This window comes from Trypanosoma cruzi, genomic scaffold (genome assembly GCF_000209065.1).
Source record: "Trypanosoma cruzi strain CL Brener 1047053516685 genomic scaffold, whole genome shotgun sequence".
In the NCBI taxonomy this organism is placed as follows: Eukaryota; Euglenozoa; class Kinetoplastea; order Trypanosomatida; family Trypanosomatidae; genus Trypanosoma; species Trypanosoma cruzi.
The window spans coordinates 46140-68172 of record NW_001849393.1 but is presented as its reverse complement, the minus strand read 5'-3'; the positions used below and the strand labels follow the sequence as shown (position 1 = coordinate 68172).

The 22033-nt window shown below is 48.1% G+C and overlaps 13 protein-coding genes across 13 annotated transcripts, besides 46 other annotated features; all 13 read left to right on the top strand.

Annotated features, from left to right (window-relative positions):
* Window positions 1–22033: a sequence feature (heterozygous, Esmeraldo-like haplotype).
* Window positions 59–109: a microsatellite.
* On the top strand, window positions 151–555 carry Tc00.1047053510243.128 (hypothetical protein, conserved; the record flags this gene model as incomplete). The annotated part of the gene is made up of 1 exon (XM_805431.1): window positions 151–555. One exon carries the CDS (start codon window positions 151–153, stop codon window positions 553–555), a length of 405 nt encoding a protein of 134 aa, XP_810524.1.
* Window positions 655–679: a microsatellite.
* Window positions 680–704: a microsatellite.
* Window positions 717–743: a sequence feature (AT_rich).
* On the top strand, window positions 855–1529 carry Tc00.1047053510243.119 (hypothetical protein, conserved; the record flags this gene model as incomplete). The annotated part of the gene is made up of 1 exon (XM_805430.1): window positions 855–1529. The coding sequence occupies one exon, from the start codon at window positions 855–857 to the stop codon at window positions 1527–1529; it is 675 nt and encodes a 224-aa protein (XP_810523.1).
* Window positions 2003–2025: a sequence feature (AT_rich).
* Window positions 2089–2111: a microsatellite.
* Window positions 2257–2287: a microsatellite.
* Window positions 2340–2380: a sequence feature (GA-rich).
* On the top strand, window positions 2419–3057 carry Tc00.1047053510243.110 (hypothetical protein, conserved; the record flags this gene model as incomplete). The annotated part of the gene is made up of 1 exon (XM_805429.1): window positions 2419–3057. The coding sequence occupies one exon, from the start codon at window positions 2419–2421 to the stop codon at window positions 3055–3057; it is 639 nt and encodes a 212-aa protein (XP_810522.1).
* Window positions 3243–3269: a microsatellite.
* Window positions 3359–6262, top strand: Tc00.1047053510243.100 (chloride channel protein, putative; the record flags this gene model as incomplete). Its single annotated transcript, XM_805428.1, has 1 exon — window positions 3359–6262. One exon carries the CDS (start codon window positions 3359–3361, stop codon window positions 6260–6262), a length of 2904 nt encoding a protein of 967 aa, XP_810521.1.
* Window positions 6472–6499: a microsatellite.
* Window positions 6711–6730: a microsatellite.
* Window positions 6861–6880: a microsatellite.
* Window positions 6964–7001: a microsatellite.
* Tc00.1047053510243.80 (hypothetical protein, conserved) lies at window positions 7007–7798 on the top strand (the record flags this gene model as incomplete). The annotated part of the gene is made up of 1 exon (XM_805427.1): window positions 7007–7798. One exon carries the CDS (start codon window positions 7007–7009, stop codon window positions 7796–7798), a length of 792 nt encoding a protein of 263 aa, XP_810520.1.
* Window positions 7259–7309: a microsatellite.
* Window positions 7325–7371: a microsatellite.
* Window positions 8004–8044: a microsatellite.
* On the top strand, window positions 8087–10642 carry Tc00.1047053510243.70 (hypothetical protein, conserved; the record flags this gene model as incomplete). Its single annotated transcript, XM_805426.1, has 1 exon — window positions 8087–10642. One exon carries the CDS (start codon window positions 8087–8089, stop codon window positions 10640–10642), a length of 2556 nt encoding a protein of 851 aa, XP_810519.1.
* Window positions 8136–8174: a microsatellite.
* Window positions 8195–8214: a microsatellite.
* Window positions 8408–8431: a microsatellite.
* Window positions 10677–10698: a microsatellite.
* Window positions 10953–10980: a microsatellite.
* Window positions 11130–12689, top strand: Tc00.1047053510243.60 (uncharacterized protein; the record flags this gene model as incomplete). The annotated part of the gene is made up of 1 exon (XM_805425.1): window positions 11130–12689. One exon carries the CDS (start codon window positions 11130–11132, stop codon window positions 12687–12689), a length of 1560 nt encoding a protein of 519 aa, XP_810518.1.
* Window positions 12754–12805: a sequence feature (T-rich).
* On the top strand, window positions 13003–13839 carry Tc00.1047053510243.54 (hypothetical protein, conserved; the record flags this gene model as incomplete). The annotated part of the gene is made up of 1 exon (XM_805432.1): window positions 13003–13839. One exon carries the CDS (start codon window positions 13003–13005, stop codon window positions 13837–13839), a length of 837 nt encoding a protein of 278 aa, XP_810525.1.
* Window positions 13972–13994: a microsatellite.
* Window positions 14069–14104: a sequence feature (A-rich).
* Window positions 14168–14206: a sequence feature (AT_rich).
* On the top strand, window positions 14205–14801 carry Tc00.1047053510243.50 (adenylate kinase, putative; the record flags this gene model as incomplete). Its single annotated transcript, XM_805424.1, has 1 exon — window positions 14205–14801. The coding sequence occupies one exon, from the start codon at window positions 14205–14207 to the stop codon at window positions 14799–14801; it is 597 nt and encodes a 198-aa protein (XP_810517.1).
* Window positions 14910–14998: a microsatellite.
* Tc00.1047053510243.40 (60S ribosomal protein L10, putative) lies at window positions 15083–15724 on the top strand (the record flags this gene model as incomplete). The annotated part of the gene is made up of 1 exon (XM_805423.1): window positions 15083–15724. The coding sequence occupies one exon, from the start codon at window positions 15083–15085 to the stop codon at window positions 15722–15724; it is 642 nt and encodes a 213-aa protein (XP_810516.1).
* Window positions 15781–15802: a sequence feature (AT_rich).
* On the top strand, window positions 16019–17416 carry Tc00.1047053510243.30 (chaperone DnaJ protein, putative; the record flags this gene model as incomplete). Its single annotated transcript, XM_805422.1, has 1 exon — window positions 16019–17416. One exon carries the CDS (start codon window positions 16019–16021, stop codon window positions 17414–17416), a length of 1398 nt encoding a protein of 465 aa, XP_810515.1.
* Window positions 17590–17640: a sequence feature (CT-rich).
* Window positions 17756–17800: a sequence feature (AT_rich).
* Window positions 17819–17848: a microsatellite.
* Window positions 17849–17911: a sequence feature (T-rich).
* Window positions 18080–18113: a microsatellite.
* Window positions 18128–18157: a microsatellite.
* Window positions 18323–18351: a sequence feature (AT_rich).
* Window positions 18369–18407: a microsatellite.
* Window positions 18668–18703: a microsatellite.
* Window positions 18848–18873: a microsatellite.
* Tc00.1047053510243.20 (hypothetical protein, conserved) lies at window positions 19021–20868 on the top strand (the record flags this gene model as incomplete). The annotated part of the gene is made up of 1 exon (XM_805421.1): window positions 19021–20868. The coding sequence occupies one exon, from the start codon at window positions 19021–19023 to the stop codon at window positions 20866–20868; it is 1848 nt and encodes a 615-aa protein (XP_810514.1).
* Window positions 20526–20564: a microsatellite.
* Window positions 20886–20920: a sequence feature (T-rich).
* Window positions 20975–20998: a microsatellite.
* Window positions 21028–21057: a microsatellite.
* Window positions 21114–21150: a microsatellite.
* Window positions 21194–21221: a microsatellite.
* Window positions 21273–21316: a microsatellite.
* Window positions 21378–21403: a sequence feature (AT_rich).
* Tc00.1047053510243.10 (hypothetical protein, conserved) lies at window positions 21580–22005 on the top strand (the record flags this gene model as incomplete). Its single annotated transcript, XM_805420.1, has 1 exon — window positions 21580–22005. The coding sequence occupies one exon, from the start codon at window positions 21580–21582 to the stop codon at window positions 22003–22005; it is 426 nt and encodes a 141-aa protein (XP_810513.1).

Genomic DNA, 22033 nt, shown 5'->3' with positions numbered 1-22033 from the left:
GGGGTTGGGGGGGGGGGGGAAATTTGAACGCTTCCTCCGTTGGATTTTGTTGGGACCCTTTTATTTATTTATTTATTTTTCCTTGTTTTTTTTTTTTTTTTTTTTTTTTCCACTCGTGCAACAACAAGAGCGATACAGTGGTAAGAAGTAATGCGAGCGTGGTTGTGGGGGTCTGCGTCGTCGTCTTTGTCGTCATCGACGATGCCCGAGGCAAACGGATCGTCACTTTCTCTGGAAGATCGGCTTCACCGCGTCACGGCAAATGACATTGCGCGTGTGACACCAAGCGATGTGGAGCAGCTGAAGCAAAAAATGTCATTGGAGGACCTGCACCGCGCGATGCGTGTGCTGCTTGAGGACAACCGATATGCCGAGGTGTTGGACCGGGCAACACCGTCTTCTTTGCGCAGGGCGGCGTACGGTTTGAGCGCCACGCAACGCAGCTTTTTACTCACAATCTCAAAGTCAAACTTTCTCGCCCTTTACAATGTGTTGCCGTACGTGACCGAATCTCACCTTGCTGAGATGAATGCAATCTTCCGTGGTGCTAGCTGAAACAACGGAAGCATGCCCCGCGGTGGGCAGGAAATGATATACAGTATAAGTCTTTGACACCATTCATCGCCTTTGCCATCCGATTATTATGATTGCTTCCTTTCTTTCTCTCTCTCTCTCTCTCTATATATATATATATATATGTATATGTTCGCAGGTCCAAATATTTTTTATTTTTTTATTTTTTTCCGCTTGGAAGTCTGTGAGTCTGTGGCTGGAGAAGTCGATCGAGGTCAATTCAAGAAAAAATTTGTTAAGGGAGGCATTATAAATAGATATATACGCATAAATAGTTTACAATGGCTGCTAAGTTTGATCTGACAAAAGGTACTCTGAACTTTGCCACACATGATTCTCACTACCAACAGCAGATTTCTGCACCAGAGCAGGGTCCAACCGCAGCGGGCAGGAATTGGCCACGTGTTTTCTTGACACTATCGTGCATTTCAATGGGGCTGGTGATTGCTAGTTCCATAATTAGTCTTATGACACTTACCGTTGGCATTTCAGCAATTTTTTTGAATATATATCTTGTAGTATTGTGCTTCTTCACCCTTACTGCGGAGCTTCGCCAAATAAATTGCCTGCGAGGACTCATATATAATTGGATAAAGTACCTGTACTTTCTGACCACGTACACTGGCCGGTCTTTTTTTTACATATTTTTGGGAACCCTCGCGTTTGGAGGCGGTATCCTGAACTATGTGGCGGCAGGCGTGGCGGTTGCTCTTGGTGTCATCATGCTTTTTGTGAATCTTTTTGTTGATTTGCCAAAGTACGTGGACCCAGAGGTGGTTCGCGAGGAGGAAGCTGCGCGACGGGAGGCTATGGGGGGTATGGATCAGGTTATTTTTTTCCCAGTATCCAGACCAGGTGCCAAAGATAACATTAGCAACGCTGCTGTGGCTTTCTCTTCTGCTGCCAATTCGGGCTATAAGCCACCGGGCATTAACGAAGGCCCTAACGCACTTTAGAATGGTAGATCTTGCCGTCTATGACAGCCGGGCAATGATTACTTGTCCAAACAGAAATAAGTAAATATGTGGAATTACGAAGCGATGAACAATGGTTGCTTAGGAAGGGAATGGGTGGGGAAACCCAAGTGTAAATTATTATTTTTTTTACTTCTGATTTCTTCTTGCGCTACTAGTAGAAGTAGTAATCCCCTATTTTTTACCTTTTTTTTGGACGGGGTACGAGATGTGTGTGTGTGTGGGGCGGGCGTATTACCTCAGCTGCTTCCTCCACATCCGGTATCCTCAATGGTATCAGTATTTGCTGGTGTGCTGGAGGAATTGCATGAAATCAGATTCTCATGTTTCGGGTACAGATGTGTTGCCGTTTGCAGATGCTTGCCACTCCTACTGCCGAGAGACGGCTGTTTCTTTGAGCGCAGCCAAATGTGTACTTATGTGTGGAGTATGGCTTTACTCTTTGTTGTTGGTTGATTTTTTTTTATTTTTTATTATTGGGCGGCGACCCCGCGAATTTATTAGAATGGGGCGGTGTTCTTTGAAAATAGCGCCCGACGTGGTGTGTGTGTGTGTGTGTGTGTGGCTGTTTAAGTTACCACATATATTTTTCTGTGATATATTGCGGGGATGTCGATACTGTTGTGAGGCTTTTGTCTCTTGTGCGATTTGCCTGTTGCCCTCGAGGGGAAAAGGGTGTTTTTGCCGCGTCCAACACCTTTACCTCCCCTTTTTTCTTTTCCATTTTTTTTTTTTTTTTTAGCTGAGGCAGGAGACTTTTAAAAGGCCCCAAATTAAAGTTAGGGGCGCCGCTTTTTGCTCTCTTTCTCTCTTTCTTTTGTTTTTTGTCTCTTGTGCGGGGCAGCAGCGGCCGCAGGAACAACACCGGAGGATGGATGACGACACATCCGACGGCCCCCCACCGGAGCGTAGCGCACGGGTACGACCGAAACATCGCAGCGCCCTTCCGGCGGTGCGCCGCCAGAGAGCGGTTGACCCGCGTTTTAGCGACCTCTACGGCACCGTTGACCAGAAGCAGTTTGAAGTCCATTACAAGTTCTTGCGAGAGCAGCAGGAGGAGGAAGAGACACATCGCAGAAATCGCATACGCCGCCTGAAGTGCATTGCCCGGCGCGGCGAGCTTGAGGCAAGCGGTGCGGACTTGGAGGAGTACGATCTTTCAGAAACTGAGCGGGAGGTGTTCGGGGAGGACCACCTCGATGAGTTGTCCGCGATGAAACTTTTGCCGCTGCAGGACGTGCAGAGAGAACTTCAGCAGCTGCAGCGCGAGTCGCAGTTGCACGTGTCGCGAACTAAAGGCCGCCATGTGCAATCAAGTCGCGACACCCTGCGAAAAGAAATCATTAAACGAGAGGCGTTAGCAGTGAAGGAGGGGAAGAAGCAGCGGCCATTCATCCCAAAGCGGGCGCATCTCAAGCGTGAGATACTCGCCGACACGTTTGAAAGGCTTGAACGAAAAGGCGGAAAGGGGGCGGTGGAAAAGTACGTGGGCCGCAAGAGCCGGCGATGATTCTGAGGAAAATGACAGTGACAAATGTTTTTTGTTGCCCAACTTTTGATGGAACGACAATTAAGAAGAGCGCGGGAATTTCGCCTGTTTCTTTGCCAGTTTGATGAGTGATTGCCGGCGTCACATTGCATTGGGGATGGATACGGATATTTCTGCATGCATGTATTCTTGATTTACCACTTTTTTCTCTCTCTTTCTTTCTCTCTCTCTCTTGTAATACAAGCAAAAACGTCAAATATTGCTTAACTTCCCGACTTATAAATAGCTACATACATTGGAGCTCCACACGTCATTTAACATAATGCTACGCAAGTTGCTGGACGAGTTTTGGCGTATCGCAAATCCATTTACGCAGAATTCAGAGGATATGACTACGGAAGAGATGGAAAAACAAGCAAGTTTTGAATCCTTTGACTACTACAAACCATACCCATCCATGTACATGAAGCATCTCCGTAAACATTATGCCATGCGCACAAGGGCCGCTTTTGCAATGGATGGAACATCTACCACAACCACAAATACAACGATTAATAATACGGTTTCACCGGCCGTGGAGGAGCTGGTGGTGGATAATAGCGATGCATCACACAACAACATTGATGGGGCTAGTGTAAATGTACTGAGTATGGTCAAGAAGTACGATGCCGACGAGCGCAATGAGGCACTGCGATGGATCCTTCACGTTCTTATTGCCATTTCTGTTGGTATATTGGCAACGATCATCTCGTATACTGTGGAAATCGTAGATGATTACCGTGCTGCTCAGCTTTACAAACTTATCACAGAGCACTCCGTGATTGGTCGCATTATTGGTTACGTTTTCTCCATTGCTGTATCGGTGGCGCTTGTCGTGGTGGCAACAGCCGTTGTTGTGTTTTTTGAGCCAGCTGCGGCGGGCGGTGGCATACCGGATGTTATAGCCTACCTGAACGGCGTGCATGTGCCCCATGCAATGAATTTTCGTACGTTTGTTGCGAAGAGCATATCTTGTATGTGTGCGGTGGCTGGAGGGCTACCGGTAGGACTTGAGGCGCCATTGATTCACCTTGGCGCCATCACGGGGGCGGGGGTGACGCAGGGCCGTAGCCGCACATTAGGATTTCAAACAAAGCTTTTTCAGGCGTTCCGTAACAATAAGGACCGAAGAGATTTTATCACTGCAGGAGCCGCATGTGGTGTGAGCGCCGCATTTGGGGCGCCGATTGGTGGTTTGCTTTTTGTAATGGAGGAGGTTTCGAGCTTTTGGGATCACAGTGCAAGTGGGCAGATTTTTCTTGCCACAATGATTTGCTTCACGACGATTAGTATGATTCGCTCCGTACTGGAGGACCAGCGTTTGCTTGGGTGGGTCTCAAATGCTGTTTCTGTTCTCTTTGAGGTGAATTTGACGATTCCGCTCAACTTGTTATCGATTGTGCCGTCGTTTTTTCTTGGTATTTTTTGTGGGGCGTTTGCCGCCGTCTTCACAAAAGTAAATCTCATGCTTTTGAAGTACCGACGCCGACGTCTACGTCCTTTTGTGTTCTGTCGGTTTCTCGAGCCCCTTATCATTGTACTTTTGTACGGCACGCTCTCTTATATGTTGGCACTCGTGCCGGACTGTCGCCCGATGTACGAAATGAATAGTAAGAACGGGACGTTTTTCTGGGGTACGGAAAACCGAACGCGGCTTTTTACGGCGACATGCGCAAAGGCCGACGAGTACGCGCCACTCGCAACACTCACAATGGGGAACGGAAAAGACATTATTCGGCATCTTCTTTCACGACAAACAATAGGGGAATTTCCTGCTGCATATATTCTGCTTTTTCTCATAATATACACCGTATTTGCATGTTTGTCGAGCGGGATGGCAGTGTCTGGTGGATTGGTAGTGCCGAGCCTTGTCATTGGCGCCGCCTTTGGGAGGCTGTATGGGCAGTTAATATGGTTTATGGCCGTAAGTGGGAACGACTCTGAGCGCAGTTATAGGGCTTCCCAGGCCTGGTTGGATCCTGGTGTCTTTGCGCTGATTGGCGCCGGCGCCTTTTTCTCTGGTACATCCCGCATGACAATGTCTATTTGCGTTATTATGGTGGAACTTTCTTCTGAGTTGCACTATCTGCTTCCTGTCATGGTCGCTATTATTATGTCCAAGACTGTGGCCGACCTTATTAGTGAACCCCTTTACCAATATATGCTGCGCCTGGACTCCGTGCCGTATCTTCAGGCGCACCTGCTGCGTCCGGGGTTTGAGCAGCTGACGGCTGCAGACGTGATGGCATCGAATGTTTTGACGCTTCGACTGCGGGAAAAGACACCTGTCGTATTGAATGCACTGCGAAACACGACGCATCATGCCTTTCCAGTGGTAGAGGAAGTGCGAGAGGAAAAAACAGACGAGGATAGTTTTAGGGAGGCTGAAACGCGTGGCAAAAGGGCGAAATTCAGGGAAGAAGAGGAGAGACGTGTGCGACACAAGTTTGTCGGTCTTGTCACACGTGAAGATGTTCAGATTTATCTGACACTCCCTGCACTGCAGATTCCCAACCAGACGAGTGATCATTCCGGTGTGTGCAGTCATGGCTCTAATGCTGAGCTTGCGCCCAGTGTGCTCGCTGTCAACAAGATGACGTGGACCGAGTGGCTGACTCACAAGACGTCCCTCTTCTTTGTCTTTGGGGGCGCTAGGTGGTCGGAGATGTGGACGAAGAATAACAGCAAGGATGGAATTGCCGAGGACGATCAAATCCACGCCAACGAGAATAACAGCCATAACAGCAGTGGCGATACCCCCAATCCGTTTTTTGTGGATGTGCGACGCCTGCCGCCAGTCCTTGACTTTTCGCTCATTGTTAACCGCAGCCCATGGGTGATCCCACCGTTCTTCAACCTGCAGATGGCGTATCACACCTTCCGCATGATGGGGCTGCGACACATGGTTGTTGTGGACGGTGACGCTGTCGTGGGTATCATCACGCGAAAGGATCTTCTTGTCGACACGCTCTTACGACGTCTGCGTGGACTTCAGGGAGAGAGTAATGGCGGTAACACACAAAACACGTCGCTGGCGTCACCATTATTGCCTTTTGAACGTAACGGGGGTAATGACTCGCCGCGGTCGCGGACATTTCATTCCTCCCTTGCTCATTCGTCCGAAACAGACGTCCCTGATCTGCTTTTCCTGGAATCTTATCCCAAGAGCTCTGGCCCCCCAAAGTAGGAATTAACTACGAGAAAAAGACGCCAAGAATGAAAAAAAAAAAAAAAAAAACCGGAAATAAACGCTGAATCTCGGTGACGCGGGAGGGGCAAGTATGGAAGGGAAGAACCGGGAGGACGGCGATTTAAAAGAAAAGGAGGGGAAGCGAAGAGAAGGGTGAAACCGAGCGCGAATAGCCGTCACCGCTGCTATTCTCACGGTAAGTTGACATATATATATATGTATATATGTATATATGTCATGCGCGCACTACCTACTCTCTGGTTATTTATTTATTTATTTCCCTTCCTGCGTATGCGTTTTTTTTTTTTTTTTTTGCCGTCGTGATTTTTGCCACTTTTAATAGAAAACGGGGGAAAAAGCACCAATCGTCCACGGGGAAGACTGATGCAAGAGTGAAAAGAGAAACTAACAAGTTGTTCGTTGATTTTTTGCTGTTTGTGGATGGTTTTTTTTTTTTTTTTTTTTGTTGTTGTTGTTTTCTGCTCCTCACTGTCACCTCATTCTCCTTACTTGCTTTTAAAAGGATTTTTTTTTTTTTTTTCTGTTTATCGGCATGTGCTGATTTGAACATGCGCCTGTTTCTTCTATTTGAGTCTTTTTTTTTTTTTTTTTTTTGGGGTTTCAGTCATACCGTGAGGATATCCGCGCCGCGAGGCACACGTAAACACCAAGATAGAGGACAGGCGGGTGTTGTGAAAAAACAAACAAACAAACAAAACAAAAACAAAAAAACGAAGTGGCATGGCTGCATCCACCACCGATGAGAAGGATGCCAAACTAACAGAGCTTGTCAAGACGATGTTTGAGCGCGTGCCAAAGGAGAAGCGGCTGACGGCGGAAGTTGTGATGCAGTTCCTGAAAGCGAAGTACTTTTCTACCTTCCCGGCGGAGTACCTCACAAATCGCGCGGAATTTATCGCCAGCCTCATTGACTCACTCTACAGAAAAAGGAGTAACGATAAGAAGGAGTCTGACGCTAATGGCAACTGTCAAGACAATGACAATGATGATGGCGACGAAGACGACGACGATGAGGATGACGACAGTAGCGAAGGTGACGAGGAAGAAGAAGAAGAAGAAGAAGAGGAGGAGGAGGAGGAGGAGGAATCCGAAAGCGAAGATACGGATGAAACGGGTGGCGAAAATGATGACGCCGATGGCGCACCGGTGGAGAAGCGGCAAAGATTAGAAGAAGGCGCCAGCGATGTTGCGCGGCGTTGTCACGAAATGGCAGAATGCCTGCGTCGTCTGAGTTACCGCTTGCGGAAAAGAGAGGATGGGGAGTCCTATGAGTCATACCTAGAGCAGTACTTGGTGCCTTTCTTCCGGGAGAAGGGGCTTGACCCGGAACGGTACGGAAAGGAGGATGTAAGACGATATCGTGTTAAGAGAGAACTCGAACAACTACAATCCGACGGCGCAGATGTAAATTTGGATCGTGCTGCGCGTGCTGGTCGTGGCCTTAATCGTCTTGCATTGAATAACGACGCTACCGTCAGCATCAAAACATCGAAGTTCCTCGATGAGGAGTAAAAGAAGAATCGGTCGGGTTCCTCACTCCGTCAACACGTCTTTTTCTTCTTTTACTATTGACCATTTTAATTTGGCCCCAGCTTAGTGCGGCCATAAAAAATGTATGGGTGGTGAAGTTGAATCACATATAGGCGGCGTGGTGGTGCCTGCTGCATAGAACAACTGACGGAATATGTTCTACCATTGTTATATAAATCCTTAAATGTTTTCTTTTTTTTTTTTTTATCCCTTTTTTTTTTTTCTTTTGGTTTGTTTGGTTGATTAAATGCTGCCTGTGTGCTTCGCGGCATGAGCCTTTTAAGAAACAAAAAAGTGTGTTTTTGCGTTTGCTTAACTCTTTTTTTTTTCTTTCTTCTTCTTTTCTTTTTTTTTTTTTCACATGCATGTTGCATTAAAAACAACAACAACAACAACAAAAGGGTGTCAAGCGAGGGGTTGGATGGGGAAGGAATGCGCGTTGAGGCATGTCCAATTGTCAAGAACGAAGATAAGCCCAATGTTGTTGAATCATTCTTCTCTCTGAAGCCGCTTGCGGGGGCGGCGGATGAACCGCTCATGTGTGAGACAATCAGCAACGGTCACAACAACAGCAAGCATGATGGTGACGCGAATAATAATAATGATAATAATAATGGCACTTGCGGAACTGTGGCCCCACCAGAAAATACCCCAGCAAAGGATTCTCGGTGGACTATGTCGCTTATTGCATTTCATCAGCAGCGCTACGATTATTTCCTTCAAGCGTATTTTGGCTATGGGGCAGAACAACGGCTTAAATGTATTCGCCAGGCGGCTCAGATGTGTATGATTGGTCTTGGAATACAGAAGAAGGGCCAAACAAGAAATGGCGACATGGTTCACGCCATGAGACATTTTCTTCGGCACTCCGTTCTGGCAGTAGAGGGGGACGCCGTCTTTGTCAAGCTTGTACAGAAGGCTAGGCTTCGTTGGTGTGACGAGGGAAACATTCATTTTGATGACCCACGGCATTGGCCAAATGCTCGCTGTATCGCTATCCACTATGGTCTACCTTCGCTGGCTACAACGGCTGACTCCTGTTGCACTGCTGTCGACACTGAGGAACCAGTTGGGGTGAAGGCGGAACCGGAAATAAAGGGGAAAAAGTTTCCGCCAGCGACGCTCATAGCAGTAGTTGCTACCACCCCCATCGAAGAGGGTGAATCTGTGCGGCTTTGCCTTCGTTCGTACCATCGTTGTCTGGATGAGGCGACGTGGTACGAGCAACTTTTTGGTTCCCGCTTTAATGAAGGAAATGCGGAGACATCTAGTGTGACACGAGGACAGAAACGGTTTGACATGTGGCCAGAGGGTTTGGCCTTCTTTCATGGCGTGGGATCAGGACACGCGGGAACGGAGCCAGTGGCAGGCTTCCCATTTACGCTACTCGAGCTTGCCGAGGCAAGAGAAATAGGGAATGGCGAGAAAGGCCTTTTCGCCGCGCATCCCGTGCCGTACGCCACGTGTTTTTTGTATGCGGGGCCTGCCGTTGCGACAAAAGTCTTGGAGGAGAAGCGGGCGGTTGCCGCAGTGAAGAACGGCACCACCACTACCAATAATCCTGCTGCTACTGTCGCCCCCGCTTCCTCCGACATCACCAATAGCTCCACAACGACCACCACCTGCCGTGACAACATGAATACCGATAACATCAATAGCGGAAGCATTGACGACGAGGATGATGATATGTTGAATGAAATACCAATTCATGACGCGACTTATGCGCTTGGCCTGGGTCGGCACGGAATGTGTTTTGGCCAGGGACTTATGCGATACGCCAATCACCGCTACAATATTAGCAAGTTTGGGAATGTGGAGCTGTGCTCTGTGATGCTCTCCGTGACGAGTGAGTTTTCTTCATTGGCGGCAGAGCTTGAACGGCGCCGCAACCCTGCCTTTAGAAGAAGGAGGAATCCGAGAGGCGCACCGGGACGGAAGCCCAAAAAGTCAAATGTAATTTCCCATGCAAAACAGGGTGTTGAAGTGATGGGCGCCAAGAAGCGGCGTTACCGTCCCCTTGCTGGACGTCGCGTATTTTTGGAAGAACACAGCCATTTTGTTACGATTCCGTTTTTTATCGCAACAACGGATATAGAGGAAGGGCAACAACTGCTGGCATGGACCTACGGCGAAGAGTATGATGCCCGACTTGAGCGGCAAGTTGTATGCGATGGGAATCTTGTGCCCTATGGAGATGCGGTTGTGCTCGATACACGAATTCCTGTAGGCCGTTGGCAGAGTTATAAAGGAGACTACCGTCACGGTATGGGTGTCAGTGACATTGTTTGGTGCCGTCATTTCCCATCGAACGGGATTCACGATCCTGTGGATGAATTATATATCATACTGGAGATGCCATTCCACGGTATGGGCTATTTGCTACTGCGTCCCCTAGTCCGTAGTCGCAGCGCCCAACGCCAAGAGCTTCTTGAGCCTTATCAAGGGTCGCCTGATGAAATGATTCTGCTGGATGTCTGTGAGTCCAAGGTGCTAGAACAATGCATCATTGCTCATATGGATACAGTGGCCTTGCTCCTCGTGGAAATGGACTATTGGAGTCTGAGGAGGGCCAAACGGACCCCGGCATCATCTCCGCTTGCGTGGAGCAGTTGTATTTGTGGCGGGGGCTCGTCATGTTTGATTCGTCATATTGTTGTGAATGGTACATCTCTTCGGGCCGCGACGAGACTCGTTCGTGAAAGTGAACATAAATTTACGACAACAACCAGGGTAGAGATTCTCTCTGGATCTGTGTGGCCCTTTCTGCAGGGGCGTGGCGGTGCTGCAGGAACTGGCAGCAAAAAAAGAAGCGGCAAGGGGCAGTAAGGATAAACGAGTCACGAGTAACGGGACTTTCTCCTTTTTTTTTTTTTTTTTTTTTTAAAGGGAGAGGGGAGGTACCATTTATGCAGTTTTCCATATTTATATTTGTATCATCCCATGGATAGGATATCTCATTCCCATATGTCTGTATCTGTACTGTTCAGTGATGCTTCACGGGGACGGGGAGTGTCACGCCACCTGCGAAGATGAGTTGGGAAGGCTGTGGACGGACTTTGATATTACGTGGCGGGCAGCTGCACACACACACACACACACGTAAGGAAGAAAGGTGAACTCTTTGCATTCCTTATTGTTTCTTTTTTTTTTTTTTTTTTTTTTTTCTCGGATGGATTGCTCTCTCACACGTGCCTACTATAGACAAGGGAACGGCTGTGGGGTGGGAGCGAGATCTCCGCCTTCTGTCCCCGGCTGAAAGAGAAGACCGAGTCAGACGGCGAAAACAAAGAGGAAGGAAAGAAGGCGAGCAAATATGCCACCGGGCAGGGAGGAACGTCTGAAGGCCTACACCACCGCGCTTGGCACGAAGGCGTACATCCTTCACAGCACGCCTTTTGACGGCAGTTATGATGGGAATACCGATGGGGAGAAGGAGGATGTACCTGCTGGAGGAATGAAATGCCGTTCTTCGGCTTCACTAGGGCCATGTCGCAACTTCACCCTACGCAAACCAAAGTTGCATGGAAAGAATGTTCTGCCACCAGCCGCACAGCGCGCCTTCTTGGGGGTAAAAAGAAAGAAGGCCGATGATGCCTATTTTAGATCACCATCAAAGAACAAGAGTAACAGTGCCAACACAAGCTACCCTTCCTTAAGCGCCGATTATGCACGTCTTTTGCCCACAACAGTGGTAGTGCCTCCGCTGTCGACTTCTGCTTTGCCAGCTGACGCCCGTCCTGCATCAGTTAGAGCCGTCCCTGATGCAGGACGGGCGTCATTGGGGGCGGTTGAAGTGACTGTTCCTTCATTATTGACGGAAAATATTGCATCTGCTCTTCGAGCCCCAGAGAAGTTTAATTCTGCCGATATTCCACTGCTTTCATTTGCGTCATCACCACACATTAATTATGGACGTGTTGCGGATTCTTTTTGTTGCTCAGCTGACGATCACCAAGAAATGGTGGGCAATGGTTTTGTGTACTGTCCGCAATGTGGGGTCAAACTGCGCCACGGGGCCCAGGTGGATTACTTGCCAGCCGACTGTCCAGTCCGTCACGAGCGGGAAATTGGCGAGAATGAGGAGGGCAGCAACTATTGTTTTCTCTGTGGTGCCTCCATGGGCATTTGTCCCATGCCACCGCAAGAATTGAGAGAGGAGAATTCGAAGGAGGGAAACACCGTTGGGGGTTGCTGGAACCGGCAGCTGGCGGAGACCGGAATGCCAAAGGCAGCTTTTTTGGGGCCGACCAACACGATGTTCGAGGGAATTCAAGCAGTGAAAATGCCTTCTGTTCCCGCGTCTGCTGCGACCACATCCACAACCGCAGCTAATTTCGGTGAAAGGAAGGGCGACGAGAGGGCAATTTTCAGGACAGAAAAGTTACTCGAGTCAATGCCTGTTGAAACGACAGAAGCGAAAGCCAAGAAGGACGCGGAGTGGGGCGTCCCTGCAGTGGGATCTCTCCCTGTGGTGACGCCACCCCCTATTCCTTTGGTGACGGCGGCAGCGACAAGCAGTAAAACAGCTGGTAAATCTGTGGGTTCCTCTCCTCGGCATTCGGAAGGAAAAAAACAAGAGAAGTCCACTCAGGCGTCAGGTCCAACGTATCCCTCTTCATTTGACGGTGGAGAAGAGACGAAGATGTCTTTTTTAACCCCACAGGAGGGAATGCTGTACACTGTCGGTGTGCCCGGTGTTTCATGTGGCCTTCCACACTGTGCCTTGTGCGAGCCGTTTGTGAAACCACCGCTTCCGCCTGTCGTGTCGACGCAATCCCATTTTTTAAGAGATGAGGCGGGGCGGCGTGACGGGGCCAATGTTTGTGTTGTACATAATCACTATTATCAAAGTATTTCACCTCATCTCGTTTAGGGAAAGAAGGACTGTGAGAACTACTCTCTGCCTGCATCCCACTGTATATTTCTCCGTGCTACCCAAAGAAAAAGAACGAAAAAAAAAAAAAAAAGCGACAAAAACAAAAGCAAAAATATTGCTCTTGAAGGAATTTACACTATTTGTTTGTTTGTCCGTTCTTGTTGTTGTTTTTGTGGGTGTGTTTTGCCCTTTGAATTCTTGAGGTTTCTTTGCTGCTGTCAACACGGTCCATCCTCTTAACACTTTCGGTGCGTGTGGTGCTCTGAGGGGAAGTTGAAGGTGGACATTGTGGCGCATTGTTTTTGCTCCAATGAACACTTCCGTGGATCTGCGACGCGTTGCCTTGCGAAGACACGCTGCCACCATACGAAGACGTCAGCGTCTCTTATCCGCCAATGAAAAGGGTGCCATTGTAGAGTATGAGCCTGTGACGTCCTGCACTGCCGCAGCACCGTCGAGGCGCATTCCACTTCCACCTCGTCACGCCCTTACACGCCCTCGACTTCTTGAATATTATAAAATTGTTACTGGACGCGAGCCATCTTTGATGCGATGTGATACCAGAGAGGAGGATTACAACTACAGCTGGTTTACTCCAGCAGGTATTGAAGGAAGGAAGAGAAAAGAAAAAGGTGGGCGCCGATTACAAGAGGCCTTGGTTGCTTCTAGAATTTCACTGGATGCCTTCGAAGAGGGTGTCAGAGGCGTTTTTGACTCCGGTCATCTTTATTCTCCAATTTGCCGCTGGTTAAGACCAAACCACGAAGATAAACTTATCACTGATGGTAGCAACACGATGACAAACCGGTTTTTAGGAGATGCAGAGAACGCGGACAGCACCATTATTTTTGTGCGGCCGCGGAAGGGGGAGCTTCCAACCGAAGCAAAAGTAAGCAGCGATGAGTTGGTTCGCGTGGCACCCAAAGGCCGTGAGTGGGATCGCCAACATGCTCTCCGCCATGGCATTGGCCCGACAGCGCAGGAGGCAATCATTGACAGACGCATCGATTCGAGATATCGCCTTCCGGGTGACTATGTGCGTCGAAATAGACGAGGGGAGCTTGTGGATGCACGTGGACGCCCGATGCACGCAGCTGGAGCGATTGCACGTAAAAACAGTGAAGCCGCTTTGTTTAGCGGAATATGAGCTTTCGGATTGTTGTGGAGTTTCTGTTTCCTTGCAGAGACGTTGGAAACTATTACTGGTGATAAGGAGCCTTCCGTTGGTGGAGATTTGCTCTTTTGTTTCATGTGCATGAATTTTCGAAGTGGGCTTGAGTTTTTTTTTTTTTTTTTTTTTTTCGGGGGGGCCCAATACAACTTAATTATTTCTTTACATTTTGCCACAGTGGCGTTGCGCATTCCGGTGTACACCATTTCTTTTTTTTTCTTTTTTCTTTTTTTCTTCCTTTGCTGCATGCTCGGCATTTAGATTGAGCTCACTGCACTTTGAGCGAGAGGAGAATCGCCTGGTGATTTTTTTTCATTTTTATTTATTTATTTATTTTTTAAATGGGCGAGTCGTCAAGGCCAAAGGTCTTTTTTTTCCTTGGCGGTCCCGGCTCCGGCAAAGGCACGGCATGCGATTATCTTGTGAAGGAGTTTGGGTTCACCCACTTCAGCGCCGGAGACCTTCTCCGTGAGGCAAGCAAGAGCAATAAGAGCGATGTGGAGAAAAAAATTACGGAGATAATTCGTATGGGGAATATTGTGCCCTCCGAGATAACAGTGGAATTGCTCTCAAACGCCATTGCAGAACACCCCAACCCTCGCGGGTATGTCATTGACGGATTCCCCCGTAAGATGGATCAGGCACTCATGTTTGAAGAAGGAATAGCTCCTGCGAAAGGCATATTCTACTTTGATTGCCATGAGGAAACGATGGAGGCACGGGTACTGCACCGCGCCAAAGAGGGCTCTGGACGGGATGACGATGATATTGAGGTTCTTCGGCGTCGCTTCCGCACCAATGTGGAGCTTTGTATGCCCGTGGTAGAGCGGTACAAGGCTGAGAACCGCCTCCATACAATAGACGCTAATCGCAGTCGAGAGGAAGTCTACGGAGATGTGAAGCGAGTTATGCTTCAGCTCGGTGAGGTGCCGCTGTAGAAGTGAGGATATATGCTACACGTGATTTTTGTTCTTTCCTTGTTGTTTGATAGTTTATTTCTCCTTTGGGCTTTTGTTTTTCCCCGATGAATCTTTCCACCCCCCTTGTATTATTATTATTATTATTGGCACTGCTTCAACCATCGTTCTTTTTTATGCTGCTCATTATTACTCTTATTCTTGTTATTATTTTTATTGGCTGCTGCTGCCACTTCCCTTTTTTTATTCTTCCGCCTATCCACACACAATCTCTGCAGGTGGTTTGTCCACAGAGTTTTATCATGGCCCGCCGCCCCTCACGCTGCTACCGCTTCTGCAAGAACAAGCCGTTCCCAAAGTCGCGTTTCTGCCGTGGTGTGCCTGACCCGAAGATCCGCAACTTTGACATTGGCAAGCGCCGTGCCACGGTGGACGAGTTCCCCGTGTGCATCCACGTGGTTTCCCGCGAACTGGAGCAGATTTCCTCGGAGGCGCTGGAGGCTGCCCGTATTCAGGCCAACAAGTACATGGTGAAGCGTGCCAACAAGGAGGTGTTCCACATGCGCATCCGTGCCCACCCGTTCCACGTGCTCCGTATCAACAAGATGCTTTCCTGCGCTGGTGCCGATCGTCTGCAGACGGGCATGCGTCACTCGTACGGTAAGCCGAATGGCACCTGCGCTCGTGTTCGCATTGGCCAGATTCTCCTGTCGATGCGCACGAGGGAGGCCTACATTCCGCAGGCGCTGGAGTCTCTCCGCCGTGCCAAGATGAAGTTTCCCGGACGTCAGATCATCGTCATGTCCAAGTACTGGGGCTTCACCGACATTCTCCGCTCCAAGTACGAGGAGCTGCGCGACGCCGGCAAGCTGCAGCAGCGTGGCACGCACGTCAAGCTCATTGTCCCCAAGGGCAAGATCACCCAGTACAATTTGCTGGCGTGAACAAAACCACCTTTTTTTTCATATTTGATGCTTTTCTGTTTCAGCTTTTAAGCATCTTTTTTTTTTATTTTTATTTTTGCGACGTTGATTTTTGCTTGGGCTCATTTTGCCGTTTGTTGGTAATTTCTTGGTGGGGTGAACTAATTCCCCTACGGCAGCCAGCAATTTTGCTTCCTTTTTTGATTTCAATTTTGATATGTATTTCTTCATTGGGTGGTGTAGGTCAAGGCACAAATTCGTCTGAAGTAGTGGAATCAGTTGTTCTCTTAGAAGGGATTAGGAGGGGTATCGACAATGCGACAACACCGTGCTCGAATGCAGCGTTGGGTAAGGCGTGCTGTGTATCCGGCGTCTTTGCATGGCGGTGTTAGTTGTGGGAATCTCCGCTTTCTAGTCCGTAGCGACCTTACGGCCTTCACTCCTTGTATTGCAGCTGCGGCAGGTTTGACAGGGTTTGGGGTTTCGAGGCGTTTTTCCTCCACGAATGTCAAGAAGGATTTATACTCCGTTCTTGGTGTCGCGCGTAATGCCTCGCAGGAGGATATTAAGTCGGCCTACAAGAAGAAGGCCAAACAGCTTCATCCGGACGTGAACCCCAATCCTCGTGCAGCAGAGGACTTTGCGGATGTGAAGCAGGCGTTTGACGTGCTCTCAGACCCGCAGAAGCGTAGTATGTACGATATGACCGGCAACTCGGGTGCGGCGGATAAATTTGGATCAGGTCCCGGTTTCAATCCGTTTGCGCAGGCTGGCGGTGAGAATCCTTTTGCGGGTGCTAATCCCTTTGGTGGTGCCAATCCTTTTTCATCGGCTGCTGGAGGGCATGGCTTTTCATTTAACGACTTTGAGGAAATTTTCCAAAAGATGAGTGGAGCGGGTAAGGACAAAACTCGCAAACCGCAGGGACCGGAGCCTGGGGCGGACATTCACTTTAAACTTCGCTTGTCTTTTCTGGAGGCGGTCAACGGGTGCAGCAAGGAGATATCGTACAACACGTTTCGGCGTTGTGGCTCGTGCACAGGAAGCGGGTTTCAGGACTCCGGCTCCAAGGCCAAGTGCGTGCATTGCGGTGGACGCGGGAAGAAGGTGATGAGCACAGGCTTTTTCCACATGCAGCAAGATTGCACCCACTGCGGTGGGACAGGTGAGACGGGACGCTCGTCTTGTACGCATTGTAGTGGAAAGGGTATTGTGAAGGACCGCAGTGTGCAGACCTTGCCTGTGCCCAAGGGCGTAGACAACAAGGAGCGCCTCAAGGTTTCGGGGAAAGGTGAGGCCGGAGTGCGTAACGGACCACCAGGTAACTTGTATGTTGAAATTACGGTGGACGAGCATCCGGTATTTCACCGCGAAGGTTGCGACATTCATGTCATTACGCCCATATCGCTGGCGACAGCGGTGCTGGGGGGCACGGTGCGGGTACCAACGCTGACGGGGGAAGTGGAGACGAAGGTGCCTGTTGGGACGCAGCAAGGTGACAAACTTGTACTGCGAGGCCGTGGCGTTCACCGGCCAAATCAAAACAAAACGGGTGACTTCTTTATCCACTTTGCCGTACTGCTGCCCAAATCTCTCACGGAAAAGCAAAAGAGTCTTATTGCGGAATTCTCCAAGGAGGAGAAGCCACTGGAGCTGACGGACCCCCAGATGCAGGAGCTGAAGGGCCGCTATAAATCGTGGTTCTCTTCCTAGAGAAGATGCGCGCGCTTGTGTGTGTATGTGTGTGTGTTTGAGTACGCGTGCTAGCAGTTGTATTCTCACACGCATGCGGCGGAGGCCCATGGAACGCCACCTGACAATTCAGGGGAAGAAAGAAATACACACGCCACAACCACCACCAAAGCCAAACCAAATTGAAGCGAATCAAGAAGAAAAGGAAGGAAAAAAGAACGAAAAAAAAGAAAGAAAAAAGAAAGGCAGGACGGTGTGTGGGAGGGGGAAGGATGCATGATGAACGGTCTTCTGTTCCTTTTTTTCCCCTCCCCTTTTTTGTTTTGTGGTCACACACACACGTGAGTGAGCCGCTTCTCCTTTTTTTTTTTTTTCTTTTTTACCAATATTTTATATTAAATATATGCTAAGAGAGGGTGTAAGCACACACACACACACACACACACACACGCAAAAAAAAAAAAAAAAAAAAGAATGAAAGACAGAAAAGAAAAGAAAAGAAAAGAAAGAAAAAAAGATGAGTAGGGTGAGGTGGAGCCTTTTTAAAGGAGGTGCATCTGCAAATATGACCTTCGTATTCACAGAAATGAGAGGAGATTAAACACATTCACGCACGTGCACATTACATTGTGTGTCTACACTAAGATTTCCTTTTTTTCCCTTGTTTCTGTGACCTGAGAAGTGATATATATATATATATATATATATATGTGTATATTGCCGGCAAGGCCCAAGGAAAGGAAAGGAAAGGAAAAGAAAGGATCAAGAGAAGGAGAAAAAAAGAATGAAATATTTTTTTTTTGTGTGTGTGTCTGTGTGTAAAATGGGAAGGATGAGCTTCACACAGTTTTCCCTCCTTCACTTCCTTGCGGTGCGTGTAATGGAGAATGTGTTTTTTCTTCTTCTTTTTCTTTTTGACGCTGAGAGATTTTATTTATTTATTTTTTTCTTTTTTTCTGCTTGTTTCCAACCATTTTTTTTTGTTTTTTTGTTTCTTTTGTTTTTGTTTTTTGCCGTTAAAATGGGGGGGAGGAAACGAGCGTGTAACACAAAAAATGCCAAGGATAGGATGGGCAAGTGGGGGAGGTGCTGGGCGATTTTTATCCCTTTTTTTTTTCTCCTCCTTTTTTTTTTTTGTAATTGCCACATATATATATATATATATAGAGAGATATCATTACATTTTATCCCTCAAACAAAAAAACTGATGGTTTGATGCGTGTTTGGGTTTCGTAATGCTTACATTTTGTGTATGTGTACCGTCAATACAAATTTTTCTTTTTTTTTTTTTTCTCTTTTTTTTTTTTTGTTGTTGTTGCGTGGGCCTGTCCGAAGTTTGGTTTCACAAAAGAAGTGCTTCTGGCATTGCTGCAGGGGTGCTGTTCGCAGTAGCCTGAAGAATATTATATATTTAGATATATAAAGTAGTCGATACATACATTGGCGTGCGTTTTATTATTATTATTATTATTATTATTGGAGGTGTGTGTGTGTGTCTGTGTGCGGATATTGTGAGGCGCGTCGGTGTGCGCTTTTCTGCTGTGTGGATAGATCCCACAGGAATTTGCAGGGAGAAGGCAATTAACACCCAAAGAGGATTTTTTTTTTTTTTTGTTTTTAAGGGAATGATAGGGAACAATGGCGATGCTGAACTAGAGGAGTACGTCCTTTTACTGCAGGTTGTGCGGGATCACATGTTGCGGCGTGAACAGTCTGGTCAGCCCCTTGTACTTCAGCTCCAGCGCGAAGGGGCAGATGGCGGAGATCAAGTGACGCTTTTACTTGGACAAGTCATGCCTGATCAGCCCGGTATTGCGAGGGTCGTGCCGCGACAAGGAGACAGCCCTGCGGTGCCGGATGCCTCTTTGCCTTTCTTGGCGGATATGGGGCCGTTGCTTCTTCAGGCGCTGGCGCTGCAGGTGCTATTCGGTGAGCAGCGACGTCGCATGGCCGCTCCACTTGAAAAGGAAGCGGTTGGGCGTCTTCAGCGCATGAAATTAAATTGTGGAATTGTGGCCCGACTTGAGTCGGAGGAGCAGGGGGTCTGCTCGATCTGCCAGGAGTCTTTTTCCACCGGCTGCGAGGTGTACCGCCTTCCGTGTGGCCACATGTTTGACGTGCGGTGTCTGAAGCAGTGGCTTGAACTCACAAGAACATGTCCAAACTGCCGCTTTGTTTTGCAGGATGTCGATCAACAGTACAAGGATGTGGTTGCCCCGGTATGGTGGAGAAGTGCGGGCGAGAATGAAGAGGAAGAAGAAGATAAAAAGTTTCAGAGCATTAGCACCGCCGCGGGAGGGGAAAATTTAGCACGAAGTTGTCCGCCAACAAGAGAGGTCGTTGGGGATGTTAATGGGGAGGCCCATAGCGACCATTCGCCAAATCCCCAGGAAGTATTTAGGACGCAACAACAAGAACCACAACAAGAGCAGCCGCAGCATCATTTGGGAATTCCACCGCCATTGGTTCAATCGTTTAGGACATCTTCACTTGTCTCACGTGGTAGTACAACTGATAGAGAGACACTTCTGGAGGGCAGTGGTGGGAATGATTTTTTTTCTGTTGAAAACGTATTAGATTCTGGTTTAGCTGAATTTGAGCCGGTGCCGCCACCGGATGTGCCACAGCGAACAGGTGGGGGTTTCCATGAGCATCTCATTGCTGAGGAGATAAGGACGGCATCATCGGTTAACGCGTCGCGTTTAGGTGAAATACGGGCTGTGGGACTTGTCAACCGAGACCCGCAACGACCGAATTGCCTGTCCACAAACGAAGAGCGAAGATCTTTAGCCGCTGCCTGTGAACCATCTTTGCCAGCGCCTACCACGAGGGAAGGAGCTGTTGCTGCCAGTTCGGCTTCTGGGAGAAACCCGGTGAATGCGTCATTTCCCTTCTTCCAGCGTATCTCTGCTGATGGCGGCGAGCACGGCATTACTACATTCATGCCGAGTAGTATCTCTCGTCCACCAGAGGAGACGCAAAGACCCCGTGACGAGACAATGATCCGACATTCCTCCTCTAATCAACAACCGCCGCAGCCGACAGCGGTGGCGGGTAGTGCGAGAAACTTAGTGCGGGTTTTGCGACGGCAGCGCGCAGAGGAGGTGCGCCGTGTGCGGCTAGGCAACCCCAACAGCAACAACAGCAGCAGCAACAGCAATGGCAGCAGTGGTGATGCATTGGATGGCAACATTGCCAGGCGTCAGGCACGCTACAGGCCTGTTGTCTCTAGAAGATACTTTTCACACTCACTGCCGCATCAGTCGCCGCCACTGCCACCGCCACTGTTGGCACCCCCACAGGGGAATTCAGAGGAAAGTCAACGCCGTGTCGGCGTGTTTGGTAGCGATAGATTTGTGCAACATGAGTTACGTCGATTAGTGGGATCCCGTTCCCAACCAGGCCGTGGAAATCGCCGGAACCTGGAGCGATATGAGGCAATTATCCGTGGTCGGCAGGGCGGAAGATTTTGAAAGACTCATAAAGCCGCAAGAAAGAGAAGGAAAAAAAAAAAAAAAAAGAAAACGGTGGAAAATGAAAATTTGGTATGAACATCAACCCTGAGTAGAAAAAAAAAAAATATATATATATATATTTATATATTTGGTTTTATACTCCTTATTCAAAAATACTTTTTTTTTCCTTTCTTTTTTTTTTTCTTTAGTATTATTATTGTGCTCGTGGAATGACGAGGCTGTTTAACTGGTACTGTGCAGCTAAAAAAACAAACAAACAAACAAAAAAAAAAAAAGAAACGCCAACAACTGCCATGTCTGAGCGTGATGACGGGCGCTGATGTTTGTTTTTTTTTTTCTTTTTTTTTTTTCCCAGCAGCTGTTGTTATGATGCTCTATCGATTTCAACTCGCCTGTTGATATTTTTACTTTTTTTTTTTTTTTTTTGTTTTTTTTTTGTTTATTTGAGGATGTGTGCCAGTTTACATCTCCTTTTTTGTTTGTTTCAGAGTCTGTCGTTCCGTTTCTTTTTATATAAAAAAATTTTTTTTTTGTTTGTTTCTCCTCTATTTATTTGTTTATTATTGGAATGTTCCCTCTTTTTTTTTTTTTGTGTGTGTGTGTGCCTGTGCCTGTGCGCATTTCAGTTTTTGGTATATATATGTATATTTCTTCTTTTTTGTTTGTTTTGTTTCTCAGGGGATACGGAGGGAGTAGTGTGGAGGTAAAATGTCAATGTTTGGGGCTCGCGAGGTGCCTGACGACACCTTCTCGTCGGATATTACAAATATTTCGGCCAATTACCTCAATGAAAATAACTGTCAGCGTTTTTGGCAGCGGCTGATGACATGTGTACGTGAAAGTCAAGAGTTAGACGTACTCTACGACTGCCGAAGTCGTATGATTGACTTGCGCGAGTGCGTCACACGCCACAAGCAAAGCACATGGGTTTTTCGTGAGACGATGGCGACACTCCGAAACGAGGAAAAGTTTCGTCGGTGGCTGAAAGAGTACGACGAGTCCTTTGGTCATCCCCCAATACTGGAGGCGGTGGAAAAGGTGCGCCGTAAGTTGGAAAAGGAAGGTGGCGTAAATGTGCTTAACCCGACCGTTTTTCACGACCCCGACGTGTTTATTCCGCGGGAAAAGGCATGAGAAAATTCTGTTTAAAGGAGAGCGAGAA